This window comes from Amblyomma americanum, chromosome 3, assembly GCF_052857255.1.
Source record: "Amblyomma americanum isolate KBUSLIRL-KWMA chromosome 3, ASM5285725v1, whole genome shotgun sequence".
In the NCBI taxonomy this organism is placed as follows: Eukaryota; Metazoa; Arthropoda; class Arachnida; order Ixodida; family Ixodidae; genus Amblyomma; species Amblyomma americanum.
Window position 1 is genome coordinate 70,104,925 of NC_135499.1, and position 19,289 is coordinate 70,124,213.

Here is a 19,289-nt window from a genome sequence, read left to right on the forward strand (position 1 = left end):
ATGCGCTATGGCAGGAGTGGGAAAACACAAAAATGCAAGGAAACAAAAATGCAGCAAAATGTACAAAGTGAGCACTACAAAAAGTTAAAATCACAAATGAAATATCAAACAAGAAAGGAACTGTTAACGACAGGGTAAGAATACACAGCTATTATGCGTCTTCAATGGCAGTAACAAAGTTTTGAAATGGACAAGAACGAATGGACCCGGGTAGAGAATTCCAGGCTTCTATTGAACGGGGAAAAAAACTGAATTTGAACAAATTAGCATGCGCAAAATACGGTAACAAATTAAGCTCGTGATGACTTCTTGTAGATGATATTGGTGCAAAGTTAATGTAGTGGTTAGCTGACAGCCTTACTGAGGAATTGACGACACAATGTAAAAATTTTAATGATTCAGTGTGGCGACGGACAGACAGCGTGGTTAAATTCAATGAGAGAAGTGTAGAAGAAGGTGAGAAATCGCGATCATAACGATGACATATAAAACGCACAGCTAGGTTAATGCGTTCGTGACCATTGCGGGGCTTCAAAATAGAAACGCAACAAAAAGTATGACACTGCCACTTTGGAACATCAATTTTACGTTGGAGATGATTGGAAGATCACGCATGTGTTATTAGGCGTAATGCATTCCTAATGCCGCATTGCGGCTTGTTTTCAAATGAAGGCTCAGAGTTAGCGCCCATCTTTGTGGAGGTAAAAACTTTTATTGACATAAAAAGGGTGTAGGTGGGCCCTCGCGGTAGCATTAGATGGCCGTGAGTCCTTGGTTCCCGGCAACCTTGGTGGCCCAGCGCACCAGGCGGAGTTGAGCTTCCGTCTGTGAGCTGAGCAGCGTGTCCTCCTACCGCTCCGGAAGTTGGAGTCCCGTAAATGGTAGCGCGGGTTCGTTTGCGCAAGTTCTATGGGTGTGAGTAAAGTCCCCTTTGGTGTGGCCGCTTAAGCGCCAATTTAGTGGCCCCTCTCTGGTGGTATAAATTAATGAGTTGAGGTAGTGCGTAGGAAGAGTTTCGATTGCAGTTGGGGTCAAGCGACCTGCTCAGGCTGATTTATTGTATAATGATTGGAGGATAGAAGAGGGGTTCTTACCTATCCTGTTTATTTCTGTCTCTCCGTCTATGTTCTTAAGAAGTGATTTTAGATGTCACGATTTCATGCCTGCATTCCCGCGAGGCATTGAACTAAAATGAAGTAAAATTCATTGTATTTAGGATTTGAAGAGAGAGATGATCCTGTCGCATAAGGAAAAACGTTTAGTTGCGCTGTTCTAGATTTAGGCAGTAGCTGCTGGAAAGCTGCCGGGTGATGTTGTGGCTGATGTAATTAAATTGCGGATTGCTAGTCGTTTCCGATCAACATCGCAGTACAGCACTTCGTTCACTTTTCTGAAGGACAGCATGCTTACTAAGTTCATCTATGCTGCATACTGTTTCTAAATGGAACCTGACCATTTCCTTTTCAGTGGCATCTGGGTTTTCACAAGGCAGCGTATACGCCCACGAAAAGAGGTTTCGTGAGCCATGTCGGCAGCTGGGGCGGAGCTTGTGAATACTACAGCCACGAGAGGGCTGCTGTAAGTTGTTTAGTAAAGTCACTGAACAAAATATCTATTCTTAAAGAGTCACTTAAAACTTTCCCAGCGACTGTAATTCTGAGAGCTGGGCAAGCAGGCCATACAATTGCTTATTTGATAGGTTAAACTGGATTGCTTAGAAAAAGGAATGGTGTGTAATATTACAGTGCTAAATATTAAACAACACGTGCAGTGTTGCCAAGGTTTTTGGGTAGCAAATATGTGCAGCATTCTGCCCATTTTTACCGAATTGTTCAGAGGTACTAATCAGAACCAAATGCTTTGCTACAGCAGGTAATTTTCTATGCAGTCAAGGTTTAAAATTAGTACCATAGGATTTGAAATTGGGGGGACTGAATAAAATAAACAGTCAGGATTTGAAACTTGCACATCTGAGAGGATAAGCAGAGCAAAGGAAGAGAAAGTGCATAATTAAACGACGGAGCAAAAATTTCTTTACTGGTAGAATGCCTTTATTGGATTGAGAATGTTTCGATGGCCTAGTTATTGTGAAGGAGAGTAGGAGTACAGACATTGGATTAGGCGGTCTAAGCCGGTAGCGCGCGCCAAATACCACAGCCATAGGAGCGTTGCCCTCGCGCGAGTGGTCTTCCGAACCAGGATACAGTCCTGCCGTGTGCGACTATCGAGAGTGAGGTGCAGGGCACAGATTTCCTGTAGCTCGACGCAATGGCTCAAAATGTGGTAGATCGTCGAGCCGGCACCTGTCTTATACGGAGAGCAAGACACCGGTGCTGCAGGCGATAATAAGGGCCTTATCTTGTTCGTCGGCCGTGTGCCATTGGGATATGTGTCGTCTTCTTTTGTGGATGTAGCTTCTCTGTTTAGTGAGGATGTCGACTGTTTAGGCCACTCCGCGTGGGCCTTCTTTAAGATAACCTGCGGCCCTCGCAGTTTGCTATTCACATCATCCGCTTTGCCGAACACGCCGCAATGAAGCCGGTGAAGCTATGTTTACTACAGAGCAGCCAAAATGACGCGTCTCGGAGGAAATACAAACGCACTTTTGAACTCCACTGCCGTGCTGCTTGTTGTTTTTTTCTTATGAAAAAATATGTCTTTAAAAACAAGCCTTCGTTATTTTCAGCACACTTGGCAGCAGTTTACGTGCAATGGAAATATAGTTTGCTGAATTGTTATCGTGCACAGTTTTTGCCTAGGTAAGCAGGCAGTGTTCTATATCACACGCATTATGTTTCTGTCAGGACCTGTGTCGGGTACGACGTATTTTATTGCAACATAGTACGTAAGTAAGCTTAAACCTGAGCTAGTTGTTATATGATATTGATAGAAAATCGCCCAGAAAACTATTACGGGCATTTATTTTTGGGTTCATCTGATATTTCTTACTGGTGTTAGTCGCTAAAATTTCATATGAATGCCGTGAAAAATACGCCGGTCCAGTATGCACCGGTAGGTTCTACCGCAAGGTGAATATTATTTAGGTAACAGAGAGCAATTAGAGATTGTTTGATGCATTGACTGATTGAGTGATTGTTTAAATGAAATTAACAAATGCACTTTTAAATTTTTGATTTAGGACGCAAGATTATTTGGCGAAACTGAAGGCCACGACAGCAAAGGTTAATCTTGTATTTAATATTGCCAAGTCGGCAATGTCGTTCTAGATATGGGAAGACATTCCACGTAAAGGCATGATCACCTATTCTGTCCCTCCGAGAAGGGTTTAGAGAGCAAAACGCAATCAAAATAGCCGGAGCCATCTTCTAACGGCGCAAATGACGCTTTGCCAATAAGCTCTAAATGAATATATAAAGTGAAATGCGCTCTTGAGTTGCCTGAGGATTGAGAATGCAATGTGAGGACTTGAATATATTACTTTGTGAAGAACACCTTTGCTGGCGCGAGAGGGTAATTCATTGGTGAGGGGCGCCGCGGTGGCTGAGTGGTTATGGCGCTCGGCTGCCGGCCCAAAAGACGCGGGTTCGATCCCGGCCGCGGCGGTCGAATTTCGATAGAGGTGAAATTCTGAAGGCCCGTGTGCTGTGCGTTGTCAGTGCACGTAAAAGAACCCCAGGTGGTCGAAATTTCCGCAGCCCCTCTCTACGGCGCCCCTCATAGCCTGAGTCGCTTTGGGACGTTAAACCCTCATAAACCATAAACCAACCATTGGTGTAATTTTAACACTGAAAAATTAAAAAAAAAACTATCTAGGCGCGCTTGGTGGACGCAATAAAGAAATCCTGCAATTCTGATGTAAGCGGAATCGTGGTGATTGTAGTGTGGCGTCTGAGAGCAAGTCGTCATCAAGGTCTGCTCTTTCTATTAGAAGCCGAAAAGTTTGTTAAGACCGCTATGTGGCGAATAAAAAACGAATAAAAAAAGATACTGGCACATTCATAACGGTGCCTTATATTAGTGTAGCCGTGAATAGACTGCAGAAAATGGTTCATATGTTTTCAAAGGCCAAAGTGAATTTGGCGCCACAAGTAGATTAAAGGTATCTCACGCAAGCCAAGGCAATCGTCCATCGCCTTAGCCTACACAGTCGGAAAGCGTCTCAGAATTTGTCTCTCTGTATACAGTGAAAGTGTATCATCTAGAAGCGATTGCTACGGTTTCTTTAGGTATGGATCAGGCTTTATACATAGAGTGCATTCTGTGAATCGCTGTGACGTATGTCCCTCGCGAAAAAACCTGCTGCCGACACTAAGCAATTAGAAGTTGAATATAGTGGATCTTTCGATTTCCAATTTCCAGCTGTGAAGCTAAACAATATCAGATTGGTCTAAAAAAAATTCACGCTATCCTTGCGTAAGGAGAACAGCATTTCGCGACAATAATTTGGCCAGAAAATGCTTTATCATAATACTTAAGTGGCTTGCAAATCGTGCGGATGGAAACAAAGCATGGTGAGAGGGAGAAATAATCTAAAATATTAGGTGTTTCGTCCATGGCATCGAATTACATTCATCTCCTACACTTACACAAGCTCACAACTGATGCATAACAATGTACGGACCACAGTTCCTTTTTTGTTTTTTCTTAGTCCTTAGAGTTATGACCTGAAAATGTGGCTGTTCAAGGAGTTTATAAAACAGAGTGTTTTAGTCCGGGCGTCAAACTTTATTCCAGCTTTCGAAAGACTTGTCAAGACGTCGTACGGCTATAAAAGGGGGGCCTTGCCTCCGTTATTAAAATATTATTTTGTCAACATCATCATCATCATCATCATCATCATCATCATCATCATCGTCATCATCACGACTATGCCCACGGCAGGCAATTAGATCTCCGATATCCCTGAAGTTTTCTCTCAATAAGGAATAAACATCGTACTTTCTCGTATTCGGTTGCCAATTGTGCGCACTGACAATCGGAGTTAGCATTTGAACCATGGCTTGCTTATAAACCGAGTTTATCAACTATGAACTCACGGAATTTCACCTCAGTAAATTTTATTTTCAAAAATGAATGTTTGAATTTGAGCAGTCGCGGTGCATCCCCAATCACACGCCAGATTCACCGCGCAAGAGGTCGGTGGCCATTCGCTATCATTGGCGTGATCGGTGGCAATTTTCTTTTTTCATTTAGTCTTTCTGCAGCTTTGTTCTTGCAGTAAATGCACCTTTAAGGATTGCAACACCGAGACGTTAGAGGGCCTGTGGACACATGAGAATTTTGTATCTCGAGGGCTCCCTTCTAACCTCAGGAAAAGAAAATCACGTTAATGTTGCAGTGAAAAATGAAACCGCAGTGACTATTTTTCAACACTGCATTGCAACTTTACCTTCAAACGTTTAGTACTGGAAATATCGGGAAATCTTTAGTAATGCTTCATGGTTAAATAGTAAATTTGGCGCACAAAATTGATTTTATTCTGGCGATATTAATTGCGAATAATCCTGCAGTTGTGGGCTCATCGGTGTGGGAATTTGTTCGCGCTGTTATTTTAAAATACGATCATACTTAGCTGAAACAGCCTGTATGCACGTGCTTGACTTTTGAAAGCAGGCGAGAAACGGACGCAAGTCAGCTTTCCCAGTTGTTGAGCGCTCTTGCATGCTCTGTAAAGTGGCTGGTAGCACCACAAATGCTCTTTGAACGTAATAGGTGGGACTAAACTGATAGTGTGGCTTAGTTGGAAACAATACCTAATCAATATATATATATAGATTATACATGTTTAAGACTTGACATACCACTGATGATGTTGCTTGTACATGACAGTAAGTATTAAGCGCAGTCAAGAGATAGCCTTTTCAGAAGGGTCTTTTCATTGTGCAGCGCGCTTCTGCTGCACTTTAAACATTGAAATGGTTGGTTCCTGTATTTCATCTTATGTGACACTAAGGCAATTATAAATATAACAAATCTACAACTTGCCGCACTGCCTCCACACGTTTTTTTTCTGGGGCGTTACTATGCAGAGGATTGAGATTTAGACAATTTGAGTGCGATTCCTTTTTTTCGCCGGTGCATTTGGGCTTCTGCATTGTGAGAGCGTATATTTAATGCCTTGCACTTGATAGACAATGGCTCAATACGGCAACGTGGTTACGCCTATCGCGACACGCAGAAGCAGGATCTCAATTCGACCAAGAACCAGCCGCGATCGTCGCACAATTCCTGTAGGAAGTTTTGACAACAAAACAAAACCTTGTTGATTAGAAGTGACACGTCGAGCAAATGCTATATCAAATTTTTATGAGGTCTCTGAAGCAAGTCTAATGCGTTCTTGCACACGGAATCTTGCTTGAACTCCTTTTGCCAAAGATCAAAGAGGAAGATTTGCAGAAATAATTGATTTACTTGATGCGTGTCTCCCAGATCGGCTCGAATGATTACGGCCTGGACTTCAGAAGGAATTTATCGCTGGCGCCCCAGGACAGCGGCAGATACTACACCGAAATCGTGACAGAAGAAGCCATTTCAGTCATTAGAAATCACCCGATCGATAAGGTGGGTCACATCTTTTTCTTTTTTATTGCGCGAATTCGTCCTTCAAAATGAGGGCCAAACAAGGCTATTCAAAACATCCTGTATTCGTTCAGCAGAGGAGCTCTTTTTCTGCCTGGTGCCTTTGTGCAGTAATCATGCGACGTTCTCACTCATTTTCGGGCTTTCAGTGTGCCTTTGGACCCGGTTTCGACATATTAACTAAAAAAAACGTACATTCTGTCTTTTTTTCTCTATCTGCTGACAGAATATATCAATCAATCCTAAATTTTGCTGGATAGTTTTTATTAGTAAGGAATACTTGTCCTATTTTCTTTTCTTCTTTCATTAAAAAGAGCGCTCTAATGACACGCTATGATGTACTCCAATAAAGTAATTTTTTTTAAATTTATAGATGAATGAAATGTTTACACACACCACACTGAAATTGTTTGGGTCGCTGAAGTAAGGATACAGGTAAGGTGACGTCTTTGCGTATAAAGTTACGAAACCATTATGAGAGGCAGATAAAAAGGTATGGAATAAACCAGCGATTAGAGTAGCGTTTATGAGGGGCAGGATAGATAGCTTTGTAGCGCACTCTTTGCGCAGAAAAAGAACTCACACCACACATTTGCACATTGATACATTCCTATACAAGCCTAGCAGCTATTGTGCAAGAAAGGCAGCCGAGTCAAAGCAGGAAATGAAAGCCAGAAGGCAGAAAATACTCCAAAGTAGCTGTCCTTTTACCTGCCAGCGGCCGCGGCTAGTTGCGTTGACAAAACGATGGAGTGAACGGTGCTGGCTAGGCTGAATGGTTTGTGGAGAAGGCTGGCGCCCATCAGTAGTAGTAAGTGGTTTTATTAAAATAATAGCAAAAATGAAGGAAAATATTTTTGCTAGCCCCGGCATCTGCCATAGATCCTGAAGCACCTGAGCTGGGGCAGCGGAAATAAAGGATAGCCTGCAGAATGGAGAAATGAAACGAAAGAGGTGCGGAGACAGGAAAAGAGGATAGCATCAGGAGACGATGACCGGGGATCGGAGTTAAAGTCTTTCTGTTGAAACGTCATCAGCCTTGTATACGATAGGAGCCACTTCGCCGACGAGTCGTAGTAGCAGTTTTACTGAGCGTCAAAGGCGCTACCTCCAATACGCCATTTTTTATGTTCATGAAAACTTGGTGACAGCGGCAGGCTTTACCTCTGGATCATCTGATACATCAGCGGCCACTGGCGTTCGTCTGTCCGTCCATTCGTCCGAGCATTCGTCCTGTCGTATGTGTGTCTTTTTCGTCCCCGTTTTTCCGTGATGCTTCGTTTTTTGAAGACGTCCGTGACTCCCCTCCCCCATTCTCTCGTCTATCCCTGCGAAAGAAAAACTTGTCTCTGGTCTTGTCAGGAGTAACACACAAAATGTCTACTCTCTACCTCTTGCTTTTCGCAATTTTGTGGGTCAAACCGAAGACATACGTGACTACCTCCCTTCCAAGGGATGGAATCGCAGGAGCAATAGAAGGTTGCTTTGCGCAGCCCACATGCGGACCTACAGCGTCACATCGTGGGCAGCGCCTTAAAGATCGCCGCGGCCCAACAGTGCCCGGTCATCTAGAGCGGCCATCTAGAGCGGAAGACTAATAGTCAAGTTCATTCCTTCTTCCACATCTTGTTCTCGGCATTGCAAATACACGACGCATTACCGAATGTGGTTTGCCGAAAGGATTCAAGTCACATCACGCTGTCAGAATAATGCTTGTAGTTTGTTTTGATTTCTGTTGTCTTTGAGTCCAAGAAATATGAAGCGATTTCAATTTTATGGTTGCGAACATTGTGTAGTTTCATAAATATGCAGCCAATTTTTTTAATAGCATCGTTTGAGACATTAGAACAGATTTATTAAATGCTCGATTGTATCGTTAGGCTTCGATCAATTTCTAACTATAACAACACTGCCTGCCACGTGCGAGAACTTCGTCATGAATTTGTAAATAGCGTAAGGCGGGTGATTCTTCAATTGTAGGTCGGAAAAACCTAGTTAGTCATGACTACAACTAATATGTGTCATTATTGGCAATCGTTATCATGTTTTCAAGACGATGTTTATGTCGCTAACACAGTACCTCGCTTTTCGTACGAATGCCGCGCAAGCAAGTAGCAGTAATATCTCTACCTTTTGAAGTGCAGATGAACAAGGTGTAGACGTAGTCACGCTTCTTACATTTGCTACCAGGCTTTTTTTTGTTTTTAATTCTTGGTAGGCGGTAGTTTCGAGTTTTGGTGTTGCCGATTCACAGCATAATCACAATTCTTTTAAGTTGGAGTTTTATTACAGTGTCACTCTTTCAATCACATTGCGCGCGGCGTAAGGTTTCTGAAAGATACTTTAGTTTTGTGACAAACTCTCGGCGGTAACAGGTGATGACGCCGTAATATATTTTCAAGGCCAGGTACACGGCAAAACATCCATTGCCATGTGAAATAACTAATATTTTCGCCTGTGACCCGGCGCAGCTCACGTCCCGCACTGATTTTCATCGCAGCCCATGTTCCTGTACGTCGCCCACTTTGCTCCGCACTACGGCACTGTTCGAAAACCACTTGAGGTGCCCGGACAGCACCTGGGCGGCTACGACTTTATTGGCCATGACAACCGCACCGTTTATGCAGGCAAGTGCCCTGAATTATGACTCACAGAGAAGAAATCGCTATTGTTGAGGAATTTTACCAGCCAAACAGATTTGGACGAGGAGGCTTGTCATAAGGTGGCTGTCATTTTAGGTTCATGGCGTGTCCAGCTTGCGTGTTTTCTGGCATTCTGTCTCCGGGTGAAGGCGAGTAGGGTTCCTTCAAATCATTTTTTTTGGTGCGCTGGCAGAGGGCAGCACGGATACTAAATTGACATTTTGGCACTGTTTTCGAATGTAAATTTGTCTGGTAGTGTTTAATGCTGATGCCAGCATGTGCTTTGAACTGATCGACATTATGGAGCACCAAAGCGCACACCTATCAATATATACCATGGGGATCAAGTCAGCTGTCAAGGCTTCACATTCATGTTATTGTTATGGTCTGCTCTCAATCCAGCGCGACCGTCTGGGTGCTCATACTTTACATTAAACGAGGCATCAGCACTTTTGGAGAGACCTGAATGTCTACTGGCAGGTTGCCGGCGAGCCGCTATTTATTCATAGTTGGCTATGCGCTTACCGCATAAGATATAAAGAAATTGTTTCAGCAGGTATGTACAGTAGTGTATATATAAATAGCGTAATCTGAGGACCGTCAGTTCTACCGTAATACAGAAATATATAGAAACATGTACTCTGTACCAAGGAGACAAATGTGGCGCTGCAAACCACGGCGCGGGGCCTTGCTCTGAGAGCCAGTGCACAGTTCTGTAGAAAGAGATGTGCCTCAACAGCAATAAAGGACCTACTGATTATGGAATTAAAGGGGTCATTGAAATTAGGGTGGCAAAATGAGTTGCGGCTGGAGTCAGAATGTTTGGCTCGATTCGTCGAGCACTAGTCTCAATCAGTTCTCAACGCTTCGGCTTGGGATGTCGTATACGCTGTTTAAAAGCGCACGTACACTTATGTCAATAATTAAACTCAGCAATGACTGAACGGAAGTTAGGCATCAGTGCTGGAATGCATCGAGAGAGCTAAGTGGCCCAAAGCGCGAACTGATACGTACATTCATACGTGCGCACATACATACATAAAAATTAGAGAAGACTTAAGCTCCATTTTAAGGATATGATACCATAGCGTAGTGGGTTAAGCTTTCTATTCTGAGCCGTTTGACACCTTTAACCGCATTTTTCATTTTTTTAATTATTTCAATTATTTAATAGATCTCTGGCACACTCTAAATTTTCTTAATTAGCATAATTAATCATTGGCTTTTCATTCTGAGCATTCTGACAACCTATGAACAAATTTTTTTCAATTTTTTCGTTTTCTCATTTCTTTCATTAACCTATCCATCAAATAAATAATTAAAATTATTTCATTACCTCGTTATCGCCTATCATACATCAGTCAATCACTAGAACCACGAACTGCCATGATAGGATTTCTGTTAAGCAGCCCCCGCTTATTTATGACACGCAGTGCCAACGACTACTACTATGCCGACGGTATTTAACTGGATCGACTATGCAGGCATTCCAAATCGGTTTCAAAACGAAAGACAAGAAATACATTAACGTGAGAGGGATGGGGGGAAGAAGAGGGGGTCGAGTAAATATTCCAAGCAATATATATATATATATATATATATATATATATATATATATATATATATATATATATATATATATATATATATATATATATACTTACGAAGGGAGCCAACAGTCACCGAAACCAAGGTGCATAGGAGAATGGTTTTTTTTATGTGTTGACCTTATCAGTGGGATATTATAGTACTTAGATTAATCTAAGTACTATAATATCCCACTGATAAGCACAACACATAAAAAAACCCAGTCAGTGGGATATTATAGTACTTAGATTAATCTAAGTACTATAATATCCTACTGATAAGCACAACACATAAAAAAAACCATTCCCCCATGCACCTTGGTTTCGGTGCTTGTTGGCTCCCTTCGTAAGTTTGTCAAACGGGCACCTCATTTCTTTTAAAGTATCTGCATATATATATATATATATATATATATATATATATATATATATATATATATATATATATATATATTGTCACGAAGTGGTGACTGCAGTAAGGAGAGCAGAAAAGCTGCGAAAATGATGTCTAAATGAAACTCCTTAATTGGGCTGACTTAAAGCAACAGGCGCGCTCGGCGGTCGTCAAGCGGAATGCCCGCCGCTCTCGGCCGTGCTCAATTTAAAGCTGATAGTGAACTTTCTAGATAAAGCGTGCAAAGTTACAAGAACATTCCGGAACATAGGATCAGCTCTGCCTGGCTGCAATCAATCGAGATAAATCTAGTCTGTCTTGCATCGCAAACAAAGCGATAAAGCGGCGTGCCAGCAGCTTTGAAGAATGGACAAACACTGCAAATGTTCGCGGTATCACTCGACTCTGAAAGAAGCATCGACCAGATGCATTAAAAAAAAATAATGCGACTCGCAACAAATAAAGCGGATCGTGAGAAAATACAGTGTGGAAATGTAGCGTCATTTAGCGCACATAATAGGACTTCAGACGGACGACATGGACAACTTCGCTGCAATGCAGTCATTGCGTCAGGGATGACTTCATAATCCAGTTCACCAAGCCGACGAAGAACCTTGTATGGCCGAAATAGCGGCGCAAAAGCTTTTCACTCTATCCACGGCGGCGAATGGGCGTCCAAACCGAGACTTGGTCCCCTGGCTTGTAGTCCGCGTTGCAACTTCGTAGGTTGTAGCGTTTGGCGTCGGTCCGCTGCTGGTCTCTTATCCGTAATCGGGCAAGCCTTCGAGCCGTTTCTGCGCGTTGAAGGTAAGCGGCGACGTCGACGTTCTCTTCTTCGGTAACGTTGGGCAGCATGGCGTCTAGCATGGTCGTGACCTCCCTGCCATGAACGAGCCTAAAAGGTGCCATCTTGGTGGGTTCCTGCACTGCGGTGTTGTAGGCGAAGACGAAGTAATGCAGGATGACGTCCCAGTTCTTGTGTTCGGCATTGACATGCATGGCGAGCATATCAGCGACGGTTTTGTTCAAGCGCTCGGTCAGTCCGTTGGTATGCGGATGGTATGCATTTGTCCTCCGGTGGCTGGTTTGGCTGTAAGACAGAATGGCTTGCGTTAGTTCCGCCGTGAATTCTGTTTCTCTGTCCGTGATCAGCGCATCGGGGGCGCCGTGTTGGAGAAGAATGCACTCCACGAAAAATTTGTCAACTTCTGCTGCTGTTTCATTCGGTAGCGCTTTAGCCCCGGTGTACCGGGTCAGGTTGTCATTCGGTCGGTAAGACGATCTCACTTATTTCAAAACGCTGTCTTCAGTAAACGGCTAAGCAAGACTGTGCCGATCTGCTGAAAGGGTCTTGAGGGGGGTTCAATGGGGTTCAGAAATCCTGCTGGTCTAGTGGGAGGGGTCTTTCGTCGCTGACAATCGCGGCAGGTTTTCACATAATGTGCGACATCGGCAGACAGTCGGAACCAGTAATACTTGTCTTGAATGCGGCGGAGGGTGCGAGTAAACCTGAAGTTTCCACCTGTTGTCTCGTCGTGTGAAGCCTGTAGAACTTCTTCGCGGAGACAAGCAGGTACAACAAGAAGGTAGGCTGTTTTGTTCACTGCGAAGTTCTTGTTTATGAGGAAATCTTTCTGTACACAGAAGGAAGAAAGTCCTCGCTTAAATGAGGCGGAGGGTGAAGAAACTTTGCCTCCTAAGTAATCGATGAGGCGTTTTAGGTCGGGGTCCGAGCGTTGCTGCTGGGTAAAATAGCTGGAGCTGATGGGTCCCAGGAAGGCGTCCTCATCATCGTCCGGCGGCGGCGCATCTAGACGGGCTTGTGAGAGGCAATCGGCGTCCAAGTGCTTGCGTCTGGACTTGTAAACGACGGTGACGTCAAACTCCTGGAGACGCAGACTCCATCGAGCGAGTCGGCCATAGGGGTCCTTCAAATTGGCAAGCCAGCACCGCGCGTGGTGGTCGCTGACAACCTTAAACGGTCGCCCGTAAAGGTAGGGGCGGAAATTCGACGTAGCCCAGATGATGGCAAGGCACTCCTTCTCAGTTGTCGAATAGTTGTCTCGGCCTTGGAGAGGGAACGGCTAGCGTATGCGCTGACTTTCTCCAGACCGTCGCTTTTTTGAACGAGAACGGCGCCTAGGCCCCCGCTGCTTGTGTCGGTATGAACTTCTGTATCGGCGTTTTCATCAAAATGCGCTAGGATCGGTGGGGACTGTAAACGACGCTGAAGTTCTTTGAAGGCTTCTTCTTGAGGCGCTTCCCATTTAAATGGCACGTCTGCCTTTGTAAGTTCAGTCACAGGCTCTGCGATGCGCGAAAAGTTCTTCACAATCGTCGGTAAAATGCGCACATTCCAAGAAATATGTGCACTTCTTTTTTATCGGCCGGCGGTGGAAACTGTCAATAGCAGCTGTTTTCTGCGGATCTAGGCGCACTCCCTCCTTGCTAACGATGTGGCCTAGGAATAGCAGCTCTTCAAAGTCAAAGCGGCACTTCTGTGCTTTCAAGTTTAGGCCAGACGACTTTATGCATCTAGTACTGTTCGAAGTCATTTGAAGTTTTCTTCGAAGCTCGAGGCGAAGACAACGATGCCATGTAAATATACCAGAAACATTTACCACTTCAGGCCTGCCAGCACTGTATTCATTACTCACTGCAACGTCGCTGGTGCGGAACAGAGACCAAATGGCATCACATTAAATCGACGAGCCCATCCGGAGTGATGAATGCCGTCTTCTCGCGATATCTTTCATCGACCTCAATTTGCCAGTAACCGCTCTTGAGGTCCGTCGATGAAAAATACTTGGCGTTGCAGAGCCGGTGCCGTGTGTCGTCCATGCGGGGGACGGGGTATACGTCCTTCTTTCTTATGTTGTTCCAGCGGCAGGAATAAACGCAGAATCGAAGTGCGCCGTCTTTCTTTCTCACTAGAGCAACCGGTTCCTTCCATGGGCTGTTTGAAGGCTGGATGACGTCGTCGCGAAGCATTTCTTCCAATTGGTCCCGCATGGCTTGTCATTCTTGCGGTGACACACGGTAGGGGCTTTGACGGAGAGGTCGGACATGCTGGCAGGTTATAATGCGATGCTTGGCAATTGGCGTTTGTCGGACCTTCGGCGATGACGGAAAACACTCGCTGTAGCTCCGAAGCAGATTGCGCATCTGATCTTGTCTGTTCCGGGGCAGGGCAGGGCTGATGTCGAAAGTGGGCGAGTTTTCTTGGTGAGGTGAATCTTCTGGGGATGGGTCGGAGAGGGAGGAGTCCCGCATGTCGGATATTTCGTCGAAGATAGCAATCGTCGTTCCTCTGTTAGTGTGCCAGTATCCTTCGCTGAAGTTAGTCAGCAGTACTTCGGCCTGGCCATTGCGAAAATTTGCGATGCCTCTTGCGATACTGATTTCTCGGTCTATAAACAAGTCCATGTTATCCTCGATGATAGCTTCAGCGTTAATGACGTTTATGGCGCTTACGGTCACGATATTGCTTGAACGGGGTGGGACGCTCACTTCTTCCTCCAGGGCACTCAGGGCAACGGTATTTTCCAGAGTTCTCATCGAAGGGATAGACTTGTCCGTCGAAAGCGTGATCAACTCGTCTCACAGGTCGATGATCGCCTGATGCTCATTCAGGAAATCCACACCCAATATCACTTCGCGAGAGAATTGCGGTAGCACAACGAAGATCGCAGGATAGGTATGTACTTTGACAGTTACTCGCGCTGTGCATCGTCCTGATGGCGTAATGAAGTGGCCCCCTGCGGTGCGAATTTGTGGGCCGTTCCAAGCCGTCGTGGCTTTTCTCAGCTTCGCACCGAATGTTCCATTCATCACCGAGTAATCGGCTCCTGTGTCAACTAGAGCGGTAACTATTCGGCCGTCGATAGTCACTTCTAAGTCGGATGTCCTGACTCTTGCATTGCATGTCGCCCTCAGCGTCGGGTCACGGCTTCGTCGCGTATGCGAGTCGCGGGTGGGACGTGTCGTCAAAGATTTCTGGGTGGCGGCGTCGTTTTGAAGGCATTTCGCGTCGTGGTCGAGGTTGTCATTTTGTGTGGCGTTGGTGCAGCGATTGTAACTTTTTCATGCCGCGTAGCGGGTGCATCGTCTTCATAGGGTGTGGTCGGTGGAGAATCTTCGGCGTTTCGCTCGTGAGCAACCTCACCTCAGAGGTTGCTGTCTTTAGTTTCCCCTACGGGGGCTGGAAGACCTTCCTCGTACCGCTGCTGCGTAGCTACGGCGTGGCGACGCAAAGCGCGAGGTTGACGGCGATGGTGAGCGTGAAAGGCGGTTCGGCGTGTACTCCTCTCGACGCAAGAATACTCGTAAATTTCCAGCAGGCGTTGGCCGAAGCGTGGTCGTGGGGCGACACCAGCATATCCTCGAAGACCAGTACGTCGGTACCGGAAGTGACTAAGAATATGGCTGGCCTCGCTGCAATGGGAGCACAACGGCCGGTTGTCGGAAGTCCTCCAGGCTTCGCATTTCCCGGGGCTTGAACGTCGCGCATAGGTTGGGCGAGCGGGGGCAGGGAGGCGGCGTTCGGGAACAAGTGGTTCATGTCGGAGAGGACGTAAGGGTTGTCGTTGGGGCTGGAGAGTGCGTACTGCAACGGCATAGGTCATGGCCTGGGGTTCTGTGGCCGTCGGGATGCCAAGTGCCTCTTGCAGTTCTTCCCGTACCAAATCTATGAAGGTCGGTGCTTGCGGCTGTGGGAAGGATGGCAGTAATCGGCGTAGCTCCTCGCGGACGATTTCGCGGATGACTTCCCGCAAGTTGTCGCTGGTGGTGGTCGTCCTGTCCGGACGAATTGCACAGGCAAAGGAAGGGCGGTTGTACTGCCGAGCCCAGACGTCGATGGTCTTCTCGATAATGCAGGCTTCTTGCATGAATTCGCCGCCTTTTTTTTTTTGGTGGCTAGCGGATGAGGCTGAGAAAGAGTTGTTTCTTTACGCCACGCATTAAAAACTTACTTTTCCTCGGTAATATCCAGATCGGCGCGGCGAAAGAGGAGCTTCATATCTTCAACGCAACCGCGGACGGGCTCGTTTGGAAGTTGGATCCTGGATCGAGGAGTCGTTCAGCTCTACGTTCGACGATTTACCGAGATGAACAAGGTTCAGGCCACGGTTACTGCTTGTACAGTATCTTCATTATTATCTGTGACGCTCGAGCGGATTATTTCACAGTGAAAGGTGTTATAGCTTGAATTTCACCATGAGCCCTGCATTCTAGAGCGGAATCTCGAGCGTTGTAGTTTATGGTTGTATGAGGGTTTAACGTCTCAATGTAACTCATGCTATGAGGGACGCGTTAGTGAATGGCTCCAGAAATTTGGACCACCTGCGGTTCTTTAACGTGCACTGACATCGCACAGCACACGGTCCTCTAGCATTTTGCCTCCATCGAAATGAGACTGCCACGGCCAGGATTGAACCCGCGTATTTTGGGTCAGTAGCCGAGCGCCATAACCACCCAGCCAACGCGGCGCCCGCTGCAGCGTTAGCGCTGAGACATTACGTGTTTATTGGAATAATTAAATTTGCTTCAGTAATAAAATTCTACATAGTTTATTTAATTTTAATCATTAAAATTCAACGGGCGCCCCCGTGCCAACCATGGCAGGTCGCGGCGACCTGCCACGGTTGGAAGGTTTCAAATTGTAGAGAGGGAAATTCTCCACGTTTAGGGGAGATGACGGGGAGGCCAAGCGTGAGAGGGAATAGATAACTATGGTGGGAGAGTGGGACTAACCTATATGCATTTTTTTGTACTTAGGGTCATCCTACAGTGGGCTATGGCTGGGTGGCTATGGCCTTATACCTGCGAGTAAGAAGTGAACATGTGGAATCCTGGCTGCAACGGCCGCATTTAACGACAGGCGAATAGCGTAAGCGCTTTTGTGCTGTTAGATCGCTGCAAGTTAAACTATCCCGGGTGGTCAAGCCTGATTGCCCTGTCTTCCACTACAGCGTACCTAAATGCGGCACCTTCGGCTTTGCCCTGCAAGAATGGAAGATAGATGACAACAAAGTAAAAACGCTTTTGTATTGACGTCCCCATGCGCCTTGCAGAAAGCGGAGCAATTGAGCTTATTTCACAGTTAGTGAATGTGATACAGGCGTTAGCAGAGTCAGGTTTTGTCAGGACATGCTGAGCGGGTTGAAGGCTGGTTGGCGCCAAAATTATAATCAATCGAGTCAGCATACTGACCGCTGCACTCTCCGTAAATTTAGAAGGGGTGGAGCGGCAAACTTCTCCCGCGTGCGAAAGAAGAGGTTCGGACTGATGACCGGCGATAGGGCCACACCTGATTAGCCGTTGACCGGAGACATGAAGCGTAGATGGATTCAGTAACAAACACTTTTACTTGGATAACGAACAACTAGGAAATATTACAACACTTGCAAGCTTAACAAAATACCGTCAGTTGGTCAGGCGCGAGACAATCAACAACACAGCTATGATCCCAACAAACGCGTTAATATGAAGAAGGAACACAATGGCAATAGATATGCAGCAATGCTACGGGAGAAAGAAATCCTATACAAAGGATTAAGACGAGGAACAGAGAGCGACAAGACAAATAAATGAGTTGAAAAGAGTGGAAATAAGCAGTGGCTAAGCTGCGGAACGTCAAGGTCCGGTCGCACGGAGCGTCGAGCTGCGGATGCTCGTTGCGGGGCTGATGGGGTGTCGCGGACACGGGCTAACTTGGGCCAGCGTCCACGCGTCTTCACGGCCGCCGTCACCGCGCTCTACGCGCTGGCGCGTAAGTCCCCGCCTAAGTTTGCTTGCCAACCTCACTCACGAACGCGCACGCCGATTTCTTCGCGCCAACTGCTCGGCTCGCGGCTTTCCCGCCGCCGTGTTCTCGTGACAAACAAACAAACAAACAAACAAACAAACGCTTAAGGACACACACACAAAGCTTGAGCACGCCGCGCCGCGACATGTTTGCGAAAATCAGAAGCGCCTTGGCCACCTCGGCCGAAAAAGTGAACGAAGAACAGGGCAGGCACGAATTTTGTCACAGGTTTTCAGCTGGAATATTCATATGTTGCATTTCCTCGTATCTAAATGTGGTCTCCATAATGTTTTATACTTAGGAAAGAGTTGAAGAATAACGTTATGTAACTGCACTTTCGCCCCTTTTTCTTGCTGTACTATGTGCAAAGACAGATTACAAGGATAAGGAAGGGAAAGAATAAACAAGAAAATTAAGATGGTGGCTACATCAATGTCGATTTCGTGGAAGTACCTTGATGAGGCAGGTTTCCTAATCCTGGAAAAAACGCGGTGAACTGACCTGAGACAGGTGAAATTCTCTATGAGGCGTACGTTACAGCCGTAAAAAAATGTCATCAGAGTTTCCCCTGGCCCAGGAGAGGTTAACTGACAGGAACAGTTGTACTATCGCAGTGACTGCTTTACCACACAGCGGCCGTTCCCTCGACAGCCTGGATGAACACAGATGGCACGTTCGCAAAAGCGCCTACAGTCCTTACGTGTGCAGTACCTAAGACCAGTCTAAAAGCATTCGCTTTAGGCGACAGAATATAGCGATTTTTCGCCAAGGACGAGCGGCAACCAAGCCATTCACTCTCAAAAATTTCTGACATAGAGAAATCTGTGCAGAACGCTTAGGAATACACTTAAGAAAACAGCAATTTGATGTGGGGCGCTGCACGTTGGTTCTCGTAAACGGTGCGGAGCGTTCTGTGACCTTGCAAGCGTTTGGAGAGACATGTAGCGACGGCGTACAGCAATGACGTAGGCCTGGTGTGATGCCTGATCCTGTAGACGAGAGCCGAGAGCGCACACTCTCACCACAATACGATGGCCGCCCCGATGTGGCGTTGGGACACCACGTCCTATATTAACCCAATGATTAAGCCTAGTCCCCACTGGCAGCAAGTAAATTGACCAAGTCGATGGTCCCCACAGCCCGCCAACGTGATTCACATATACAACCCTCAGTGTCAACGTCCTCTCCACGTCGCACGCCCTTTACATCACCTCTTTCCTTCTGTCAGCTTCCTGCTGGGCGACCATGTATACTTACAGGCGCTAGCCGCAGCCTCCATTCTCCCCTGAAGAAGGAGCCAAGCCGGCTTCGAAGCGTTG

General features: G+C 46.1%; 1 protein-coding gene across 1 annotated transcript in view; it reads left to right on the forward strand.

Moving 5' to 3' along the window:
* LOC144124655 (arylsulfatase B-like) overlaps positions 1 to 19,289 on the forward strand; it is a 74,301-nt gene that overhangs the window by 45,330 nt on the left and 9,682 nt on the right. Inside the window, exons 5-7 of the mRNA XM_077657465.1 lie at positions 1,468 to 1,578; positions 6,391 to 6,522; positions 9,041 to 9,167. Coding sequence (XP_077513591.1) covers positions 1,468 to 1,578; positions 6,391 to 6,522; positions 9,041 to 9,167 — 370 coding nt within the window. The remainder of the gene's footprint in view (positions 1 to 1,467; positions 1,579 to 6,390; positions 6,523 to 9,040; positions 9,168 to 19,289) is intronic.